Genomic DNA, 20,243 nt, shown 5'->3' with positions numbered 1-20,243 from the left:
AACTTTACAGAACTTGTCCATGTAATTTTGGACCATTTCTGTGGGTCTGTTTGTTGTGAAATATTAACACAGTGAAAAAGGTAATTTGAGTTTTCAGATTATGCACAAACATAAAAAATGAAAATAGAGATACAAGTGATCTGAAGTTGGTTTAGAACCTTTACATTCGGTGAAGGTTCTTTAAATCTTTGAAAGATTCTTCACACTCACAAATCTCTTTTTCAAACATGGTTCTTTAGGGAACCAAAGTGGTTCTGTTATGGCATTTCTCAAAGACCCTTTTGTGGCACCTATTTAAGAGTGGTGTAGGAGGTTACTGAGACCAGTCAGATAGTCAAGTAGAACTTTTCCAGTAGAAACTCTTTGAAGTTAAACTAAGAGAAAGGCTCCTAATCCATGTTTACCTTTTATATCATAAGGAACATAATGAATATGAAACCTGATTCTAGATCTATTTACTCTTGCTCTGATAGTGCTAGTACCCTCTTCGGGGTTTTGGGGGTCTCATCATTGGGCGTTTCACATAGCAGTTCACATTCAACATTGTTTCAGAGTTAATCAGATTGAACTGCTCTGTAATGATGCTGAACATCCTTCGGGTCTGCCCATTGATCTCTCTCCGCTTTGCTGCTTAGTTATTTACCCTCAGCCTTTTGTGTTAACAGAGCAGATAGATAAGACATCCACAGTGAAGGGAAATCAATGGATGTGGCTTTAAGATTGGAGTGGCTAGCGCCGCTCAGGACCTGAGCACGTGCGTGCGCGCGTGTGCGCACAGCTGCTTGTTTAACGAAAGCGAGGATGAAGAGAAATTGGTCATTGCAGAACTCCGTGTTCTTGACCTTTCTGTGTAAAGTAGCGGACACTGTTTAAAAAGGTTGATCCTGCCTTTGAATCAGGGAACGGTGGTACATGGTGTATGTGGGTGGGCTGAATGGGTCGTGATACACACGCCTGCATGGATCCCCGCCTACGTCACGCGCAGTAGCTCCTCCGCTGCGTGGCACCACAGCCCTCACACGGAACATACGTACACTTAAATGGCCAAAAGTTTGTAGACACCGCTTCATCCAGCGATTCTTCTGAAGGGTATCGGTAGGGAGTTTGTCCCTCTTTGCTGCAGTAACAGCCTCTACTCTTCTGAGAAGGCTTATACTAGATGTTAGAACATGCTGTGAGGATTTGATTAAGCATCAGTGAAGTCAAGTACTGATGTTCGACGATCAGTTCTGGATCTTCTCCAATTCATGTCAAAAATATTGGATAGAGCTTCATCACTCTAGATAACGCAGTTCCACTGCTCCAAAGCCCAATGCTAGTGGGCTTTATACCCCTCTAACCGACGCTTGGCGTTGTGCATGGTGACCATTCTAGCGGCAATGCTTTTTCTATGGACATTATACAAAATGTGCGTAATTGAACACCTGTGTAAGCCATTGAAAGGGGTGTCCGGAGACTTTTGGACATGTAGTGTAAACCTACGCACAGGTGAACAGCTACAGCGTGTGGCTCATTTACGCTCATTTTAAAAAAGATGGTTCTTCAATGGTTCTTAAGTAACAGGGAATGGTTCTATTCAGAGCCTTGATTTCTATATAGAGCCATTTCATCCTTAAATGGTTCTTGGCATAGTGAAAATGTTCTTCATGATGGAGAATGTGTTGTATATGGTTCTATATAGCACCAAACAGGCTTTTCTATTGTTACGATGTAAAGCTTGAAACAGTACCAGAACCCTTTTTGATGCTATATAGAACCATATACAGATTCTCTATCCATCTGAAGAACCGTTTCACCATGCAAAGAACCATTTAAGAAGGGAATGGTTCTATATAGAGCCCTGAACACTTATGACCATCTGTTTGTTGGATAGGCGTCTGAAATGAATAACATATGTATTATATAAGGTATACAGTGCAGTATATGAACAGTGCTGGTTTGCTGTCCGTCGCCTGGGTGAAAACGCTCTTCTGTTACGAAAGAATTCATGTGAAAAGCCATTTAAAGCTGCAGTCCAGAGCTCGAGCTCCCTTTATTTCTCTTTAATGTTCTTATGCGGAGCTCATCTACAGCTCTGTGAGCGAAGAGGCGACCGCATGAATGGCTCCGTAAGCCACGCCTCCGGTAGTGGGCGGAGTTTTGTGCGAAATAGAGAGAGAGAGGAGGATTCCGTCTCCCTCACTCACTCCGCAGCTAGCGCGCGCGGGCGGCAGTGCGTGGGCCCGCGTGGCTGCAGTGTGTGCGCGTGTGCGCGCGTGTGTGAGTGAGAGATTCCCGTATAAAAGGCGCAGCGCTGCTTCTCCTCTCTCTCACTGTCCGCCGCCTCACAGCAGCAGCAGCAGCAGCTCTCTCTCTCTCTTCTGTCTCAAGCTCTCTCTCTCTCAGCGTTCGCGTTGTGATCCCTCCTGTCTCTCAAACTCCTGTCCATGGTTCTGACCGAAGCCACCAACATGTCTCGAGCCGACGAGGTGCACCGTATAACGGAGAAACGTGTACAAGGTGAGTGCAGCGCATTTCAGGTTTTGTCCCGTTCTGGGACGCAGCCACATTGCAACACTGTCCCGGTTTGTGCTGCTGCTGCTCCAGGACGCTTTAAGTAGAGTGAACTGACTCAGCTTCTGTGTAACTTTATGTGAAGTTTTTTTTTAAAGGTCTAAACTTCTTATGTGTTCAGTTGAGGCACCAGACTGTAACTGCAGTAGTAGTGCACTGTGGCTGCGTCCAAAACCACATACTGTACGTTTTTAAGGGTTTAAACTTTAGATGTATTATGTCAAGGCATCAGTGCAGTGAGACTAGAAGAGTAGAAGTGCAGTCCTAGTGTGCAGTTCATAGCTGTGACCAAAACCACATCTTGTACCACTTTATGTGAAGTTGTTAAATGGTTTAAACAGCATGTGTATCGTGTAGAGTCACCTGGGCATGAAGACTACTAGGGCAGTCTTAGTGTGCAGTTTATGCCTTCATCCAAAACCACATACTATACGTTTTTAGGGGATTAAACTTCATATGTATTGTGTTGAGACACCTGTGCAGTCAGACTACAAGTGCAACCCTAGTGTGCAGTTTGTGGCTGTGTCCAAAACCGTGTACAGTACTACGTCATGTAGTTTTTAAAACTCTACACTTTAGGTGTTCTGTGTTGGGGCAGGTGTGCATAAAGACTAGAAGCGCATTCTTAGTGTGCAGTTACTGGCTTCATCCAAAACCACATACTATACATTTTCGGGGGATTAAACTTCATATATATTGTGTTGAGACACCTGTGCAGTCAGACTACAAGTGTAACCCTAGTGTGCAGTTTGTGGCCATGTCCCAAACTACATACTGCATGACTTTATGATTCTTTTAAGGGGTTAAACTTAATATATTGTGTTAAATAAATGAAATATATATGTATATGTATTGTGCTGTCAGAAGCCTATATATTGTGTTAAGGCACCAGACTATAGGTGTGCAGTTCATGGCTTGCAAAAACATGATGTATGTTCTTTACACATACTGTACTAATGAATATACTGCTGGTGCTGTACTAGTTGAACACACTGTCTAGTGTGGTAATGTGGATTTACATGTCTCTGTAATGTCACTGGTTATTGGAGTTTGTCTGAACCTCTGGTGGTTTTAGCTGTCACAGTCTCGTCTTTCATCTGTCTGTGTGCTCACAGTGTTTGGTGATGCAGTCACACTGAAGTTGAGCCTCATACGAGTCTGGCAGGTTGTTTAACTGGAGAACCAGTTGGGCGAAGTCTGCTTGAAGTCTGCGTCTCATTTGTAGGCTGCTGAAGTGAAAGATGTGGATTTTGTTGGTTGAATTCAGTGGCCGAAGCAAGGAGATGAAAAAGCCTCAGACTACACAATTAGGCACCCAGCCAGAGGGATTGCTGGAATGCAGCTTTACTGGTTGTTATGTGAGAATATGTGTTTGTGGGCTTGTATTTAGCTGCTTTTGGGGACCAAGTGTGCCTTGAATGTGGTAAATGTCAAAACCTGTGGTGTTGTGGAGAGATCTGGCTGGTTTCCAGCTGGCTGGTAAAATATTCTTTCAAGTATGCTTTTAGAAAAAGCAAAAGCCAAAAGATTTGTTTTTGTGTGCTAAGCTTAAAATGTAGCACAGCAGCCATGTAGTTAAAGTGAAAGGAGATATCCCACAAAGACAGGAATACAATTATTAATGTGTATGTTCACAACTGTGCGCTGGTGGTTTGAAAGTATGGAGACGGTGAAACAGATGGACAGTGTGTGGATGAAACCCACCAGCATGAGTGACTAATGCACTGCTCCAGAGAGTAGAGTGGTCTCTCTCTCTCTCCTTCACCAAGCTTGTTTACTCTTTCTTTCGCTCAAGCCGTCCCTCTGCCTTCTGCACCTGAGGGAAGGTGCGGTGTGGAACCTTTAAACAAAGCGACTCACTCCATGCCTCCAAATCCTGGTGGCTATTGCGGCTGACCTAATGAGGCGTGTTAGTACAATCCTGCAGACATCTGTTTAGGGACTTAAGTATCGGGGCTATTAAACCCAGCGCACAGAGCTTATTTCCTCTGTCAGGGAGAGCTAAGCCACTCAACAGGTTATGGGAAGAGATGATGTTCACCATAGTGGAGGAACTGAGGGCTGATGAGCTTGTGAATGTCTTTTTACCTCAGAAACACTACTGTCTAAAAGTTTAAACCACTTGTCATGTTAACATGTTGCCTTTGTTTTGTTATATACAATAATAACTCATCAAATATAGATGTACATATAATAGCCTAGACTCTAAGCAATGTTTGTAGATGTTTTAGTCAATGTTATTTAGATGTTGTAGTCATTTTTTTGCTAAATTCTTATGTGCAGCCAAATTAATTAAAACATTTATTGATGAAACGTTTTAACAGCAATATAACTAAACATCTAATATAAAGATGGTCCAGTTCCCTCGGTGGCTGCCTGTTCCTCCTTAAAAGTCCCCCCATTCCACCAAAAAAGGCTCTTATTGAGAGATGACTGCACTTCAAGTTGAATGTGACATTGAACTGCTCTAATATGCACAAATCTGATAAGATTTCAAAGGGATTTTTGGAGTACTGCTCTTAGAAGAATCACATTTGGGTCTCTAAAGGTCCTTTTAGTGAATCGTTCTTTAAAATTCCCCACTGAAACCACTCAATTGGAAGGTGCACTGGGGAACTGAAGATGTTTTCTATGGCATAGCGGCTTACTCAACCAGTCTCTACCAGATATTCAAATAGACCACATTAGATGTAAAAGTAGTCGTAAGTCATGCAGGGCTGGCTGCTCAAATGTGTGCACCTTAGCTTTGTGTAAATGAGATAACTGGAATGATCCTTGCCTTGAAGAACCCTGTGGTCAATGTCAGGTTAAGGATTTCATCACCTAAAAATTTCAGACTAGCAGAAAAAGTCCAGACCAGCAAAAACAGAAGCACTCTGCTGAGAGAGGATATTTCATAAGACGGTGACTTTTCATGAGTTTGGTTCAGGCCAAAACATGCTGGAGAAGCTTAAGTTTCGTAACAGGATGTTCCTGTTCCTTACGGACAAGGCCAGTGACCACGTAATCCACGCATGGGATTATGTTTCTGCAAGATTTGATGGAAAGCTTTGGAGAGTTGCTGTGCAGCCTTGCCGTCTCCTCAAGAAGAGCGAGCCTAACGAGATGGCATAGAGACTTCTTAAGCTGAGCTAACATCAGCTAATGAAGTGCTTTCATACAAGTGAGTTCTGCTTGGCAAAAAATCAAACATGGATGAAAGTGTGGACAATTGTCAGACTCTAACATAACTGCTACTTCTGTTTTTTAGCCAAGTGACATACAATTTTCTCCACTTCTTATTGAAAACAGTGCATTTTACGGTGTCATAGGCAAGTCTATTTGAGATGACTTGAAGTGGTTTGAAGTGATGATTTAGGCTTGCTTGTTTGCTACATGAGCCTCATAGCTTCAGTGTAAAACCAAAGAAGCAAACTTCAGACAACAAAGATCCAAATTTTGCGGGTTGACTACGTTTGGAGCTGGGAAAAATGGTGTAAATTAGATTTTTTGCCAAACTATTGCCTGATCAAACAATATAGAGAGACTATAACTAACCAAGATGGTCCCAAAAGCAATCAAAGCTCTCGGATTTAATTAACATGCTTTCTCAAACAGAGAGAAATCCTTCAAAGAGTGTTAGAACTCAACTGTAACAGTGTGTAGACATTAAACTGTAGACATTAGTGACTGCTTAAAGATTTAAGGTTCTGCTTTAAGGTTTGATCAGTGACAGTGGGGAATGGTCAGTGGTTGTGGTGGCTTGCAGAGGATCATTATTTTGCCAGCCTGTGGAGATTTGTTGAGGTAGAGAGAATGCAGGGTGAGTTAATGAGCACATCCTGAAGGGGCTGCTGCACTGACGAACACCAGGGGAGAGTTTGCTCTTTCTGTGTGTGTGTGTGTGTGTGTGTGTGTGTGTGTGTGTGTGTGTGTGTTGGGGGAGGAGATGTGGGGGACTGTTTTCCTCTCGCCGTTGCCTGTCTCTTTGGGCCCCCGCTTTGAGAAGGCGGAATAATTGCAGGATCTGTGTGAAGAGCGGAGCGGTGGCTTTGACCCTCGGCTGGGGGGCGGCGGTGCTGTAAGAGACAGAACGCCTGAGGGCGCAGCGGGGAGGTAAACGACACCAGCTGACCTGAGAACAGACACAGAAGGCTGCATCTACTCACCTCAGACTGTCTGCCAGTCTAAATGAGCTGGCACAGGGGCTCCGTCTGTCTGACTCTCTTGAACTTGTTTGGTTAAAGTGATAGTTTGTAGGGGGGGTAGGGAGACAAAGCCCACAATTCAGTATGGTTCTTGATACTGGGTTCACGGTTTGATATTACCATGTTATTTTGAACATGATTCGAATAATGAAAAATGATGACTGTATCCATGTTGTTGCACAGCTTATGGTTGTTGATTGGTGCTGATGTAGATATCAGAATGAACAGAATGCACAATATCATGCAATATCATGTTACTCCCCTTTTGACTTTGTCAAAAAAGCAAATTTACACAATGATCATACAAAAGTACTCTGCATAGATAAAAACAGTAGCACCAGCTGTCTTGACACCTGAATTTTATGTAGTGTTTATAAATAATAGCAATTAATTGTGTCAGATACCACATAAGTAAGTCTATTTAGGGTAGAACATGGTTTCGAGGCAACTGTGTAGCTTGCATTATGCTAATTGGTGAGATATAAGCTTCCAGTTCCTCATTAGCTATGTTAGCCTTGTAGTTCGGGTGTAAAATTTAGGCAGCAAACATCATCAAAGATGTCCTGTCTGTTTAACCACCAAAATGTAATTTCTCTAGGGATGCATGATGATATCGGAATCATATCGGTATCGACATTAGACAAATGTTTAGATTAGATATTTTTGATATTTGATTGATAACTGATATTTAATGGCATTCTTATTCTGGAGTTTATTGTACTTTGGATGCTGGAGCTGAATGTTTAGGTGATTCTGAGTTACTGCACTAAAATGTCTGAATTTTATTGATTTTGCTGCACTTTTTACCCTATTCTGATAAATATTACATTTCTCCATAATGCTAATCCAAGTAGATGTAGTCCTAATTTGTGCAGGTAAATGTTTATGTATTGGCCTTGGCAGATATGTACATGAAAAAAAAAATCAATATCAACATCAGCCTTTTCCTAGTTTTCTCACCAGACTATCACTTTAAGGTGTTATGAGATCAGCACCACCCTCTTATTGAAGCGCTTTGTTCAGATGGACTGTATATTTCTATGCGGTCACTGTATCTACTGTGGCCTCTGTATGTATGTCACATTTCTTTTTTGGTTTTGGATACTAAGACTGAGTGTATGTGTGTGTGTCTATGTGTGTGTGTATAAGTGTGTGTGAGTGTGTGTGAGTAAGAGGTTGGCCTGGCAGCTGCTTAGTAATCTCACAGTTCCCTTGGAGAGCCAAGCCGCCTGTCTGCACTCACCAGTGACTCAACCGGCATCTGCCAGTGTGAGCGAGTAACGTCTCACAGGCCAAACGTGAGTGTGGGCGCGTGCGTGTGTGTGTGTTTGTGTGTGTGTGCGCCTGTGTGGATCCACCTTAGCTCCTGACCCAGGGTGTGTGGGCAGTGTCTAATGTACTGTGTGTTTGTGTGCATGTGTGTATGTGGGAAGTGTTTGAAGGCTGATTTAAGTGAGACTGTACACCACTGTTTAGAAGTCTGCTATCACGTACCACATTAGTTGTTATTTTATTCAACAATAACTTTTACAGTGTAGATTGGAATACTGTAACCTAGACACCACTATTTTATTTTGTTTCAAGTTTTTTGGAACAACAAGAATTTATTAAATGATGAATAATATACTGTAATTAATTGTTTACGGTAAATTCTTGATAAATTAACAGCCATATTCATCATAAGAATGAGCAAAAATGTCTTCATTTTTCACATCTTCCTACACATTATTTGAAATATATTAAGTTATAGAGTGCAAGCATTATATTAGAATCATTATCTACCAGAGATGGGCTGATGTGGGAATTGTGGGCCGATGCTGATATCCACTATTTTTCATGTACATGTCTTGTAATGTTGATGCATAAACATTTATAAAATGTATGAATTAGGACTAAACTATCTGGATTAGCCTGGATTAGCATTAATGGAAAAATAGCATTTAGCATTAGCAGTTCTACTTTTATAGAAATAATAGAAATGCGGTAAAATAATAGAATAAAAAAAGAAATAGAAGAATAAAAGAAAAAGAATAAAATGCAGAATAAAAGAAAAAGAATAAAACGCAGCCGATGTTACAAAATGTTCTTTTGCATGTTGCATGAAATTACACATTTCCACCAGAGAGGTCTCCAAATCCCCAAATTTTACATGCGGCTTTAACTTTATATAATAAAGTTATTATCACTTTGTTCTTGTACAGCTTTCTGTCATTTAAGAATCTTCTATAACTTTGTTGAACATTCTGGCCAGCTCTAAAATTTTCATCAATACAATTGATTTAAAACATATGAAGTTGTAGAGCACCGGCATTATGTTAAAAGCCTTATGTATGCATCTGCAACAAAATTGGTTTAATATTATTGAAGTCAATAGTTTCAAACATTCAAACAGCACTATGTACGTGTTGAGGTCTCAGGCCGTTCCCTCCTAAGTGAGCAGTCCTCTCTCCCTCTCATCCCTTCTGGCTGTGAGTGAAACTTTTCTTCCCCTTCGCTTCGCAAAACACACCTAATTACCCTGTCAGAGTCAACACCGTTCCTTAAGACCGATTCCTTTTCTGTGTTGTTGTGCTGCTCTGAAGGAGCTAATGCAGCTCCTTCCAGTCACGTGAACAGAGATGTCATCCGTGTGATCGATGAGCCGTTGGCTCACTGCTCCACGTCTGGCTCTCTGAGGCTGACCTTGTAAGGCTGATGAGCATTAACGTGTGGCTAATGAAAATAATAGCAAAAGTGATGAGGTCAGAGATATGGGTGAACTGATGACAGCAGTGTTCACACATACTCTCAGTCTAGTGCTGTACATTCAGTAGATACAGTACAGCTCAGTGTCAGTTCCACAATCAGCACTGAGTGTGGGTGTGTGTGTGTTCTGACTTGTGTTCAGGTGTGTGTTCCTTTCTAGTCACCTGTAAATGTCAACAGAACAGTCGGTGGAGCCGGTTTGGGGATGTTTAAACGCTGGTGTCATAGTGTGGCAGGTTGTCAGCAGTCTGAATGTTAATATATGGGTGCCTTTGTCTCTCTGACACTTCACTGTCTTTCTCTCTGAGATACAGTGTTCTTGATGTAGTGCTGTTTTGTGTACTGGATGCATTGTACTCTTGTCTCTACAACAGAAACAGAAGCTTTTCAACACGTCTCATGTTCATGGAGATCTTATGTTCATTTTTTCTTGTCTTTCAATGGAACCATAACACACATATGCTGTTAATCGTGCTATCAAAAATGTTTTTTTTTTTTAGCATGTTTTCTTTGTAGGCTTGCAATAACCAGTAACATTTTAAAAACATATTACGGATTAATCAGGTTTACACTCATATGCAAAAGTTTGAACACTTCTGATTAATTTACAAGTTTTACAAGTACACATCCTCCACAGGGACCAACTCAAACATGGCATTTTTATGCAATTTTAATACACAGTGTCTATGTATTTGAAGAGTTCATAATAAATGTCCCATAGGAAGGAAAAATCAACAAAGAGCTCACCTTAAAAGCTCTGTTTCTCCTTCACAACTGAGACAGTAGATGAAAAGACAAAGGATTTCTCCTGCTGCTTAGATGTTTCTCCTGAGCAAAAGACCTCAGTAATGTCACATGTGGCTCCTCTTGAGTTTTAGCAGTGATTTTAGTAAAATCGCATATTGTATATTGTATATATATATATTGTATTGTATCCTGCCTTCTGCCCAATGACAGCTGGGATAGGCTCCAGCACCCCACCGTGACCCAGAAGGATAAGCGGTTTAGATGATGTATGTATGTATGTATATTGTGCTTAGATTTGCATAGATAATAATGCTCAAAGTTACCTGTAGCTGAACTAAAGAAATCCCAATATGAGCTAAATGATTTTTCAACCAAGACAAAGAGACTTATCAGTTTAGATGCTGTGAATAACTATTAGAATTTGCTCTGGACCAGAAGTACCTCGGGTCTCCTTTTTGTCCAGCGCTGGTGCTCCGAAGAAGTTTTAGGAGAATCACCATTAAGTCTCCTGAGCCATCAAAGAGCAGCAACTGAGCAATAAAAATATCCTCATTCATCAATACTCAAACCTTTCAGGTGTTTAAACCACCTTTGGGACAAAACATACTTTATCAATAGTTTGTAAAAGCTGTCAAATCATTATTGAGGTAAAACCTGCTCTACATACCATAGAAGACCCACTGATGAACATAAAGCTGAATATGACCAACGTGTCTGCAAATAGCTTTTTCTTATATAGTACGAAAACCTTTGCAAGTAAGTTTCCTTACTTGATGTAAAAATAAGGACACATATTATGAATGGGAGGTGTTGGTATGATGCATGTGCTGAGTATCTTTATTAGGGGGCTTCCAATAATCAATGTGATCACAAATCAATAAAAAGTCACACAGGTAGGCAGGTACAAAGAAAGCACACAGGTAGGCAGATACAAAAAGCAGTCCATTGTCATAACAAAAACAGAAAACACAAAGCAGGACTCAAAAAATGGAAAACAAGGATAACTGCCACAAAAGAGACAGAAAGGAAAAAACACAACAAATAGACTTTGCGAAACACAAAGACAAACCGGTTTATATATTTGCTAGAGTTAATGAGTCCAGAAACAAGCTGGAGTGTGTGTGTGTGTCTGTCCATTTGATGGAAAGAATACAAAGTGAATGAAAGTGAAACCTCAGGCTTTCTCTTAGCTAAATGAGGCCTCATGCTGCTAGCCTACTTTACTCCAAAAGCTGCTACTAACAGATGGCAGTATTATCACTCTGCCACCGGTAGAGAATGAGTTCTATTAGGTCTATTTCTGTGGTGACACCTTGTTTGTTCTTGTTTTTTCTGATTTGAATCCTCTGGACTGAACAGTGGTGAAAGCTAACACCTCAGAGGCATGAATAGCATGTTTATTGTTTGTTGTTTATTTGTTTATTACTTTATATTGCACATTAATCAGCATAAAGTGAATGTACCCATGTGTCCAAATCATCAAGCCTTATATTTTGGCCATGAAGAATAAAACCTCCACTTTTCTGGTTTGAGAGTGAATGCTGGACGTAGTGTATCAGACTAACAGTAAGTTGGGGTTGTGATGTCCCAGCACATGAATGTTTGGATGCTTCTGATTGGTCTAACTCATCTACAGGCAGTTCACAGGTATATTAGCTTAATACCATTTAAAACTTAAGGCAACACTGCCGATGATGTAGGCTATAATTAAAACTGCAGCTTTCGCGATTCGAAAATTTGATTTTGATGTAAAAGCAATTAATCTTTCAGCCCTACCATGTTGGCCAACTGGCTCATTTTCAGCTGATGGTGTTGTAGTCATTTATATGTCCATTTCTATATTACTATGAATGCCATTAATATGTCACACTCTGACATGTAGGCGTGTGTATTATGTATTATGTATCATGTATGTGTGTATTATGTATTATGTATTATGTATCATGTATCATGTATTATCATGTATTACTGGCTTTGCCATGGAGCACATGGCAAAGCCAATAATTGCTATGATACAACAACTGCCACCCAATGAGCCTCTGAGGCCAGTGTAAGGAACTGTAAAAATATGTGTTGCTCATTAACTTTTGTGCCACACCTCAGCTTTCATTTGGGTAACCAGAAGAGCAGCATTTTCCTCATCCTTGACATGTTTGAAATCATGTATCATATTATTCTGCTTGCTGTTTGCTGTGTGGTGTTTGTCCGTTTCTGTTAATAACAGTATGTCGTTCAGTGTCAGAAACCAAGCAGTTATAAAGAAAAGTAGCAGCCAGCTGAATTTTGTCCCTTCATTAGGCTGCACTAGTTACTTAGCAACTTGACTGCAGTTTGAGGCATGCAGTTACATTGATATACATAAGCTAATTGATATACAGAAGCTTGTCAGCTAGGCCCGTCACAATTATTACAAAATCATCTAATCGCAATTATTTGAGATGATTGCAGTTATTTAAGCTGACTGCAGCCTTTTTCAACAGTCATTAGATTTAACAGTCATATTACGCTTCACCAAACAAACGTGCTTTGGTTGTGGTAGATGGAGGCAAATTAATGTAAAGAAAAGAAAATAGTAAATGCATATATTGAGGCACCATGAGGTGCATGAAAACAAAAAAGTTCTAACTTCTATTTGGTGTGCTAACATGCTTAGAGGGCAGTGCGGGTAATGTTTGTTTATTTGTTAGCTGGTTTTAGCACATATGCTGGCACAACTGCAGTTATGTATATGACAATTAATTGTCAGCTAAAAGTTTATGATTGCAGCCATATTGTCAGCTACATTAGCTAAAACTAAAGAAGAAAACTTCACAGACCAAACATGTCATATGGCTTAAGAGGAAATTGTGGCAATTAGTTTTTTTGTCATACTATCATACTTGAACTGTTGCACTATGAAGGTGGCTTGATGTACTGGTTGTGTGGAGGTGTTTTAGCTGTGTGAGCTGTCAGAAGTCTCTGTGTTAGTGTATGTGCGTGACTGAGTGTCATTGTCGCCGTAGGAGTCGTGCAGGTGAGACATTGAAGCAGCTGTTCTGTATCAGGCTGAGAGGAGATGAGGAAGCAGGAACAGACAGGGACAGAGTGTATTTTGGCAAGAACACTGTCAGACTATTCCTCTACATTCTCACACGCATACACACAGTACTCTTACAGGAAATCACCCATCGTTACATACACACACATACATACACAACATGAAGACATCATGTTGAAGTGAACAAAAAGTGTTGTCTAGATACACAGAAACTGAGACCTTGTGTGTGTTAGTGTGTATATATATATATATATATATATATATATATATAAATATATATATATATATATATATATATAGAGAGAGAGAGAGAGAGAGAGAGATAGACAGATAGATAGATAGATATAGGAAACACTATATATCCTAACCTGAAGTTATTAGAACCTAACTTCTATTTGGTGCGCTAACATGCTTAGAGGGCAGTGCGAGTAATGTTTGTTTATTTGTTAGCTGGTTAACCTTCTTGCACTGTGCATACAACTTGGTTTGCACCTAATGATTGGTTTTCTGGGAACATAAGATCATTAAGTATGTAGAATTTAGATATGCTAATGAGTGCATATTTGTCCATTCAGGGCAAACTAGCATATTAGTCGTTCGCCTACAGACAGAACGCTGTGTCAGTGTGATGTTAGCCTATTTAAAAAGAAGAATCAAAAGTATTTAAAAGTTGTAGTGTTGAATTGTTTATTCCAAAATGTTGTGTTATTGATAAAAGCTTTCCATACATTTTGCAACATCAGTCTTATCATGAAGATTAAAAAGCCATTTGAGATAATCATCTCTTTCAACTCTGAAGCTTATTTTGTGAATGAATGATGCCCCGAAACAAATCTCTGTTCATTAGACCCAGGACTGTAAGGCCTTTATCTCCCTCTAAAGCCTGTCATCTGTGTGTATGTACAGGGCAACATTTTGGCTCAAACATCCCTCTTCCAGTCTGTGGGCTAATGTGCTCCTTTGGCAGCCATGTTGGATCTAATTTGGTGGAAAGGAGAGTCAGTAATGAGAGTAATCTCTCTGCTGTGCTCTTTGTAAATGTAGACAGGCCGTGCCAGGAGGGACGGAGGGATGGAATGATGTGAAGGAAGAGACTGGCAGAGGATGAGGGAAAGTCAATGTGATTGTCCTCAGATGGAGAACTGAACTAAGGGAGTCAGGATGATTGAGAGGATGTTTCACCCCCCCCAGAATAGGAACTCTCAGTCTGGCACAAACACATACTGAAGATGGCACCAATCTCAGACCAGGTATCTGGATAATATCAGCAGGAAATACTGGATACTGAAGGGAAAAAGACCAGATCTTCAAGGATGATGCAAAAGACATTCATTCACTACCTCACTCACTCACTACTTTAGGCACTCACTCACTGCTTCACTCACACGCTCAGTACCTCACTCTCTACCTCATTCACCTCCACACTCACTCAATACCTCTCTCGCTACCTCATTCACTCACTACCTTACTTCCTCACCTACTATCTCTCTCACTTCCTCACATCTCACTCGCTCACTACCTCATTCATTACCTCACTCACTCATTACCTCACTAACTAGTTCACTCACAACCTCACTCGCTACCTCGCTCACTCTCTACCTCACCTCCTCACTCACTGTCGGTCTCACTGCCTCATTCTCACTTGCTCACTACCTCTTTCACCACCTTACTCACTCAGTAGCTCACTCACTACCTCACTTACTCACTCACTACCTTGGTCACTTACTATCTCTCTCACTACGTCACTCCCTCACCCACTACTTCACTTACTCGCTCACTACCTTGCTCACTCACTCATTCATTCACTGACTTACTCACGACCTAACATGCTCACTACCTCACTCACTCGCTCATTCACTAACTCACTCACTACCTCACTCGCTCACTGGTTTCCTCTGCATGCTCATGCTCCTGTACCAGCACATGGATTCTTCATTAAAACCTCAGTGCCTCTCTGCTACCTTCATGTAGATGAAACAGTGAGTGGGGTTTTTACACAAAGCTCACACAAAGCTGCTGCTGCTTTTCTCTGAATGGATCAAAGTGTTCCTCGGGATGGGGTTCTTTCACTGCCTCACTTACATCCAATAGAATGTTACTGTAGAATACTACAAAAAATTGAATTCTGTTGTCGAGTATAACATGTATTAGAAAGTGACTACAGAACACTACGAGCGATAGAATTCTAAAACAGAATCCTACAGACAGCAGAATACTATTTTAGAACGCTCCTGTATTTCTAGCAGTTCCGTCTGAGCCCCCCCTCTGGCTGAGCTCAGGTGGTACGGTCTGAACGTGCAAAGAATGGGAACACACTGCAGCAGAGTGAGGACTGCGGGGGAATTCCGACAGAACCAAATATGGGCACGGAAGTCTTTCACTCTCACCTCGCAGAGGTGGGATTCACGCTGCTGCTGTTGTGTGGAGGAGGCACACACACACACACTCACACACACGTACACACACGAACACAGTGGATAAGAGCTCATCTGAAATGTAAATTTGGAATGCTGCGGATGTGCCGCTCGCTTCCGCTCTGTCTCTGATGGAGCGAGCCTGCTGCTGCCTTAGCCGCTTGATTTGTGCCAGCAGCCAGCAGTGGCCACTAATGGCTCTGAGCCTGGGGAAAAATGCTTAGTCCTCTGCCCACAGAGTGCTGTAATGGGGTAATATAGTGCTAGGCAGTACTGATCAAATTCACTATCATAGATTCCCAAATATATCAGATGATATTTAAGTTTGCATTAATAATGAGCTCATGAGCAGTGCCACTCTGCATTAAAAGAATATCAAATCTGTACAAATCTGACATGGCTTACTTTGCTGTGTTATTTTCTTTTTAAAAAGAGACTAAATGGAACTTTACATAGTACTGTAAATGTTAACAGGGCACAAACCACATTTCCTAATAGAAAATGTTTAAATGTAATTTGTTCTTTTAAAGCATTATGAGGCACCCAGCCTCACTGGGGATACAAAACCTTGTATCTCCAAAATGATGACTTTACAAGAGAAGAAAAAATATACTGTACATTTAATGTGAGTCAATGGAACCAGACTTTTTTCCAAGTAATTTTGGGTCGTTTCTTTTGGTTCATTCATAATGAAATTTACAGACAATGTAAAGAGCAAGAGGCATTTTCAAATTATGTCAAAAACAGTGATACACTGCAGTTAATACAAGCATTATATGAGCTGGATTAGTTTTACCAGAGTAAGTTTAGTAGTTTTTCCCAGTTCCCAGGAGCCCAAATGGAAGGGCTACCTGGGAGTTACATCTCAGTTACATCAGAAGACACACTATAATAACGCACAGTCACAATAACAACACTGAGTAGGTTTTGTTATTGGTTATATTATTAGCTTGAGGTGGATTGGATTATTGAGGAGCTCTGTTTATGTGTGTGTGTGTGTGTGTGTGTGTGTGTGTACATAGTTTTTGTTTAAACCAGTGGTCAGGGATCAGTGTACGTGGGAAGGAGCTGGAAGTTTACTGCACCCTGAGAGGTCAAATCTGATACACTGGTATTTATATTAAAGCAGCTTTAATGTGGAAGATGTCACATGTTAGAAGAGCCGATATCAACATAGGCTTGCATGCGTGTGTTTGTGTGTATGAATGTGATGTCAATAGTATGAGTTATACCCTGGGATTCTGTCCTTGTGGGAGGTATGTGTACTGTAAATTGTGTTTATTTGTCTCAAGCAGGGTATGATTAGTGTGTGACAATGCTAAAAATGATCCTGGCGTGTGTGAGAGGGTAGGAGTATTTGAGAGTGGTGGCTTGCTAAAAATGCTCAAGAAACTGAACAGCAATCCAGTCAAGAAACTGAGTCAGCATAGTGAGGGATAAAAAATGCATTTCAAATAAGCATATAGCGTTACTGTCAAGACAAAGCCTTGTATGTCCGCTTCTTCTTTTTTTTTTTTTTTACATTTCCAGCTTACCTTTACATATACCTCATTTAAAAGCTTAGAAGTTTTTAAAAAGGAAATATTAGATATGTAAAAGGTTTTTCACTCTTAAACATCTCACAGAAAATTACTGTTTAAAGAAACAGACATTGAAAAGCTTTTAAAGGACCAAAAATGGTTCTTCTATGGCATCGCTGTACGGAGTTTGGACCAAACGTTCATAATATAAAGAAGCACAGTATTTTTTTTTTCTAAATGGCTCAATCAGCATCAACATCGTCTGCATTAAGCTTGTATACTGCAGTGCACTCAAACACAGTGGTTACCATATTAGCCATTTGCCTGCTGGGTTTAGCCCAGAACTTTTAACTGTTAAGCTTGAGTGTTTTACATAATGTAGAGCTGTAAGAAGCCACTCTACTGAGCTGAACTCCTGACATTCACTTTCATCATTTTGTATAATTCATTCAGGTTTCATAATTCATAGTGTGAAAGTATGTGACGCTCAATGGGCTCACTGCATATAGCTTTGTTTTAGTGAGTGATTCGAAGCTGGCGCCAACTCATCTAGAGCGTGTCAGGTCTCATCACGGACATACATGGAAAAAAATCAAGCAGAACTTTGTATTTGATTCCTGCAACTGTACAAATTTTCAAAGCTGCTCACCAATTAGTTTTTTAGTTATGACATATTTAAAGTTCACACTATTAGGTTCTAAACTTCTTCTTAAACAGTTGAGTTTAACTTACAAAATGACTGAACTGTATAAATATAATAAATTAAATATAATAAAGTTTAAATACAACACTAAGACTTCAGTTTAACTGGTTTCATGCTAATAAATGCCAATGGTTTTGCATTTTTGCTGAAGCTAGATAAAATATTCCCCTGTAAAGATAAATTGTATTGTTTTATATTGTGAATGTAAATCAATTTATAAAAGGAATACTGTAAATACTTTCAATATATAGCCTTTTTATTTGGGTTACCTACATATATAGGTCTTTATATGTATTTCTGTAATGACGGTGTGAAATGAATGATTAGCTGAATGGCTTTGCCATGTTAATGGACAATACAGTTTAATGCAGCTTCTTTTACTTGAGGGTATTTTTCCATTCTAGTCTCTACGGCCTGTTTAACTGCTTTAATAAGAGCCCTGTTGATTAGGCACTGATTAAACAGTTTTAAGCAGTTGTAAGTGTTTGCTGATTAAATCTCTTTAAGACTCATTAGGGCTGTACTGGCTGTTTACACACAGACACATGCATGCGTAGTGAGTGGCACATGGGTCATAGTGACCTCTGTCCACTTGTAGGTCGTGAAAAATAAAGCCCCAGTGCAGACGCAGAGCTCGTTATCTAACCAAGTACAGCTGATATACTTCTAACTGAGGGACATTTTAGAACAACAGCAAAGTAATCCCTGTAAACTTTAGTTATACCTTTGAAAATACTGCAGCTGGATTGTAAAATATAGTGAAGTTCTCAAATAGAGTAGCTGCAAAGTTTGTAGTAATTAACTTAATTATCTGATTGTTTTATTCTTATTTTAGCATGTTGTTATTATAGTCAGACCTAATATTTTCTTCCCTGAAAGCTAAACAAACCAGTCATAAAACCCTCAGCGAATACGCTTAACATTGCTGAACGTCCAGAAACACAATCAAGGATGTTTACACTGACTCCACATGTCCATTCCTACTTGACTGGCAAGTTGAACCAACTTGCCTCCATGTGGCCTAAAACACCAGTATGCTGTCATGAACATGAAGGTTTAATTTAGTAAGGAACCTGAATCCTTCCCAAGTCATTAAGTATCAAACTCTCCTCTCTGGCAGAACACAAATTAATCTCAAATCACGCCTGTTACTTACTCTCCATTAATTATTTCCTGATGGATATGACTGCAGTGCAGTGATGAACGTTTGTGCGGTAAGCTGTCATTAGTGTAATCAAGATCCACTTTATTTCAAGCCGCCAGCTACGCAGGTTTGTTTGCTGTCTTTTTTTTTATTTTTTAGTTGCAAACTGATGGATTGTTTAGGAAATGGAAAGGAGTTTTAATGGGAATGATTATACGCTCAGACTACTGTATAGATTTAATTGGTTTTAGTCACTTTCATAGCAGTTGGGCGTTAAGGCAAAACAGCACCCATAGAAAATACAGTTTTTTGATACTTGTATTTTGCTATTAACAACATCACATCACAGCAAAATGACATTTCAGAAGACGTGGGTAGGGTTCACTGGTTGCTTGGACAGTAAATAAAATGGCAATATTTGTGGTGTAGACACCCCCTCTTCCAATTTCTATAATGGTCCATTTCAAATCAAACCACTCTGCATGACTTTGTTTACATCTCAGTGATTCAGTTATACAGTAATGTAATAAAAAACTGGTGGAAATCCTCTTGAATAAAGATTTTTGATGACAATTAAAGGTAAAAAAGTACTAAATTGTCACTGTATAGTACCATCAATGGTTAGTACCTTTAGTTGGGGAACATAATCTATTGTAATTATATTATTATTTGATTTTTTAATGTTGTTATGACTCCACACACCCCGTCTCATCTCCAGGCTTTTTATTTTATTGTTCTGTTTTAAAACAGTAGGTTATGAAAAGGGGCAAAGATGTATCTTTCTCCTGGTAAAAACTCATTATATAGGTACACCATTGGACCTTGAAACACTGTTGTACCTTTGAGGGTACATTTACATTGTACCTTGATGAACGAAAAATGTAGCTGCACAGTTCCTGACAGTTTAAAACAGGCTGATTTTGCAGGCCTGCTCTTTGAATTTTTGCTATAAAGTGTGAAAAGCATACTTTATATGATATGTCAACTGACAGTATGAAGTGTAACTGTTGGTGTACATTTTGGATCACTCTTTTTTTCATCTTTGGAAAAGTGGCAGGGGGAGCATTGTCTGACTTTAATTACATAACCCTGCTTCTCTCAGGCTCTGTTCATCAGCTGTGCTTCTGCTGTGCCAAATCCTGGATTTCTTCCCCTCTCTCTCCGCCTCTCTCCACCTTCACGCCTCTATTTGC

At 40.0% G+C, this 20,243-nt stretch overlaps 1 protein-coding gene across 6 annotated transcripts in view; it reads left to right on the top strand.

The window, feature by feature from the left end:
• Nucleotides 1-1,819: 1,819 nt before the first annotated feature.
• The window catches only part of baiap2b (BAR/IMD domain containing adaptor protein 2b), a 94,873-nt gene continuing 76,449 nt past the window's right edge, over nucleotides 1,820-20,243 (top strand). For 5 of the 6 annotated variants that reach the window (XM_036572036.1, XM_036572037.1, XM_036572038.1 and 2 more), the window contains exon 1: nucleotides 1,820-2,499. Coding sequence is in view for 1 of the 6 variants with exons in the window: in XM_036572039.1 (XP_036427932.1) it covers nucleotides 2,427-2,490; nucleotides 11,381-11,388 (72 nt within the window). In the remaining 5 variants the exon portion in view is untranslated. Of the gene's footprint in view, nucleotides 2,500-11,380; nucleotides 11,389-20,243 lie in introns of all 6 variants that reach the window. The other variant, XM_036572039.1, reaches the window with a different exon arrangement.

The sequence above is a fragment of the Colossoma macropomum genome, unplaced genomic scaffold (assembly GCF_904425465.1).
Source record: "Colossoma macropomum unplaced genomic scaffold, Colossoma_macropomum, whole genome shotgun sequence".
Lineage (NCBI taxonomy): Eukaryota > Metazoa > Chordata > Actinopteri > Characiformes > Serrasalmidae > Colossoma > Colossoma macropomum.
Note: the sequence above shows the minus strand (reverse complement) of the source record. Positions and strands in the feature narration are given on the sequence as shown.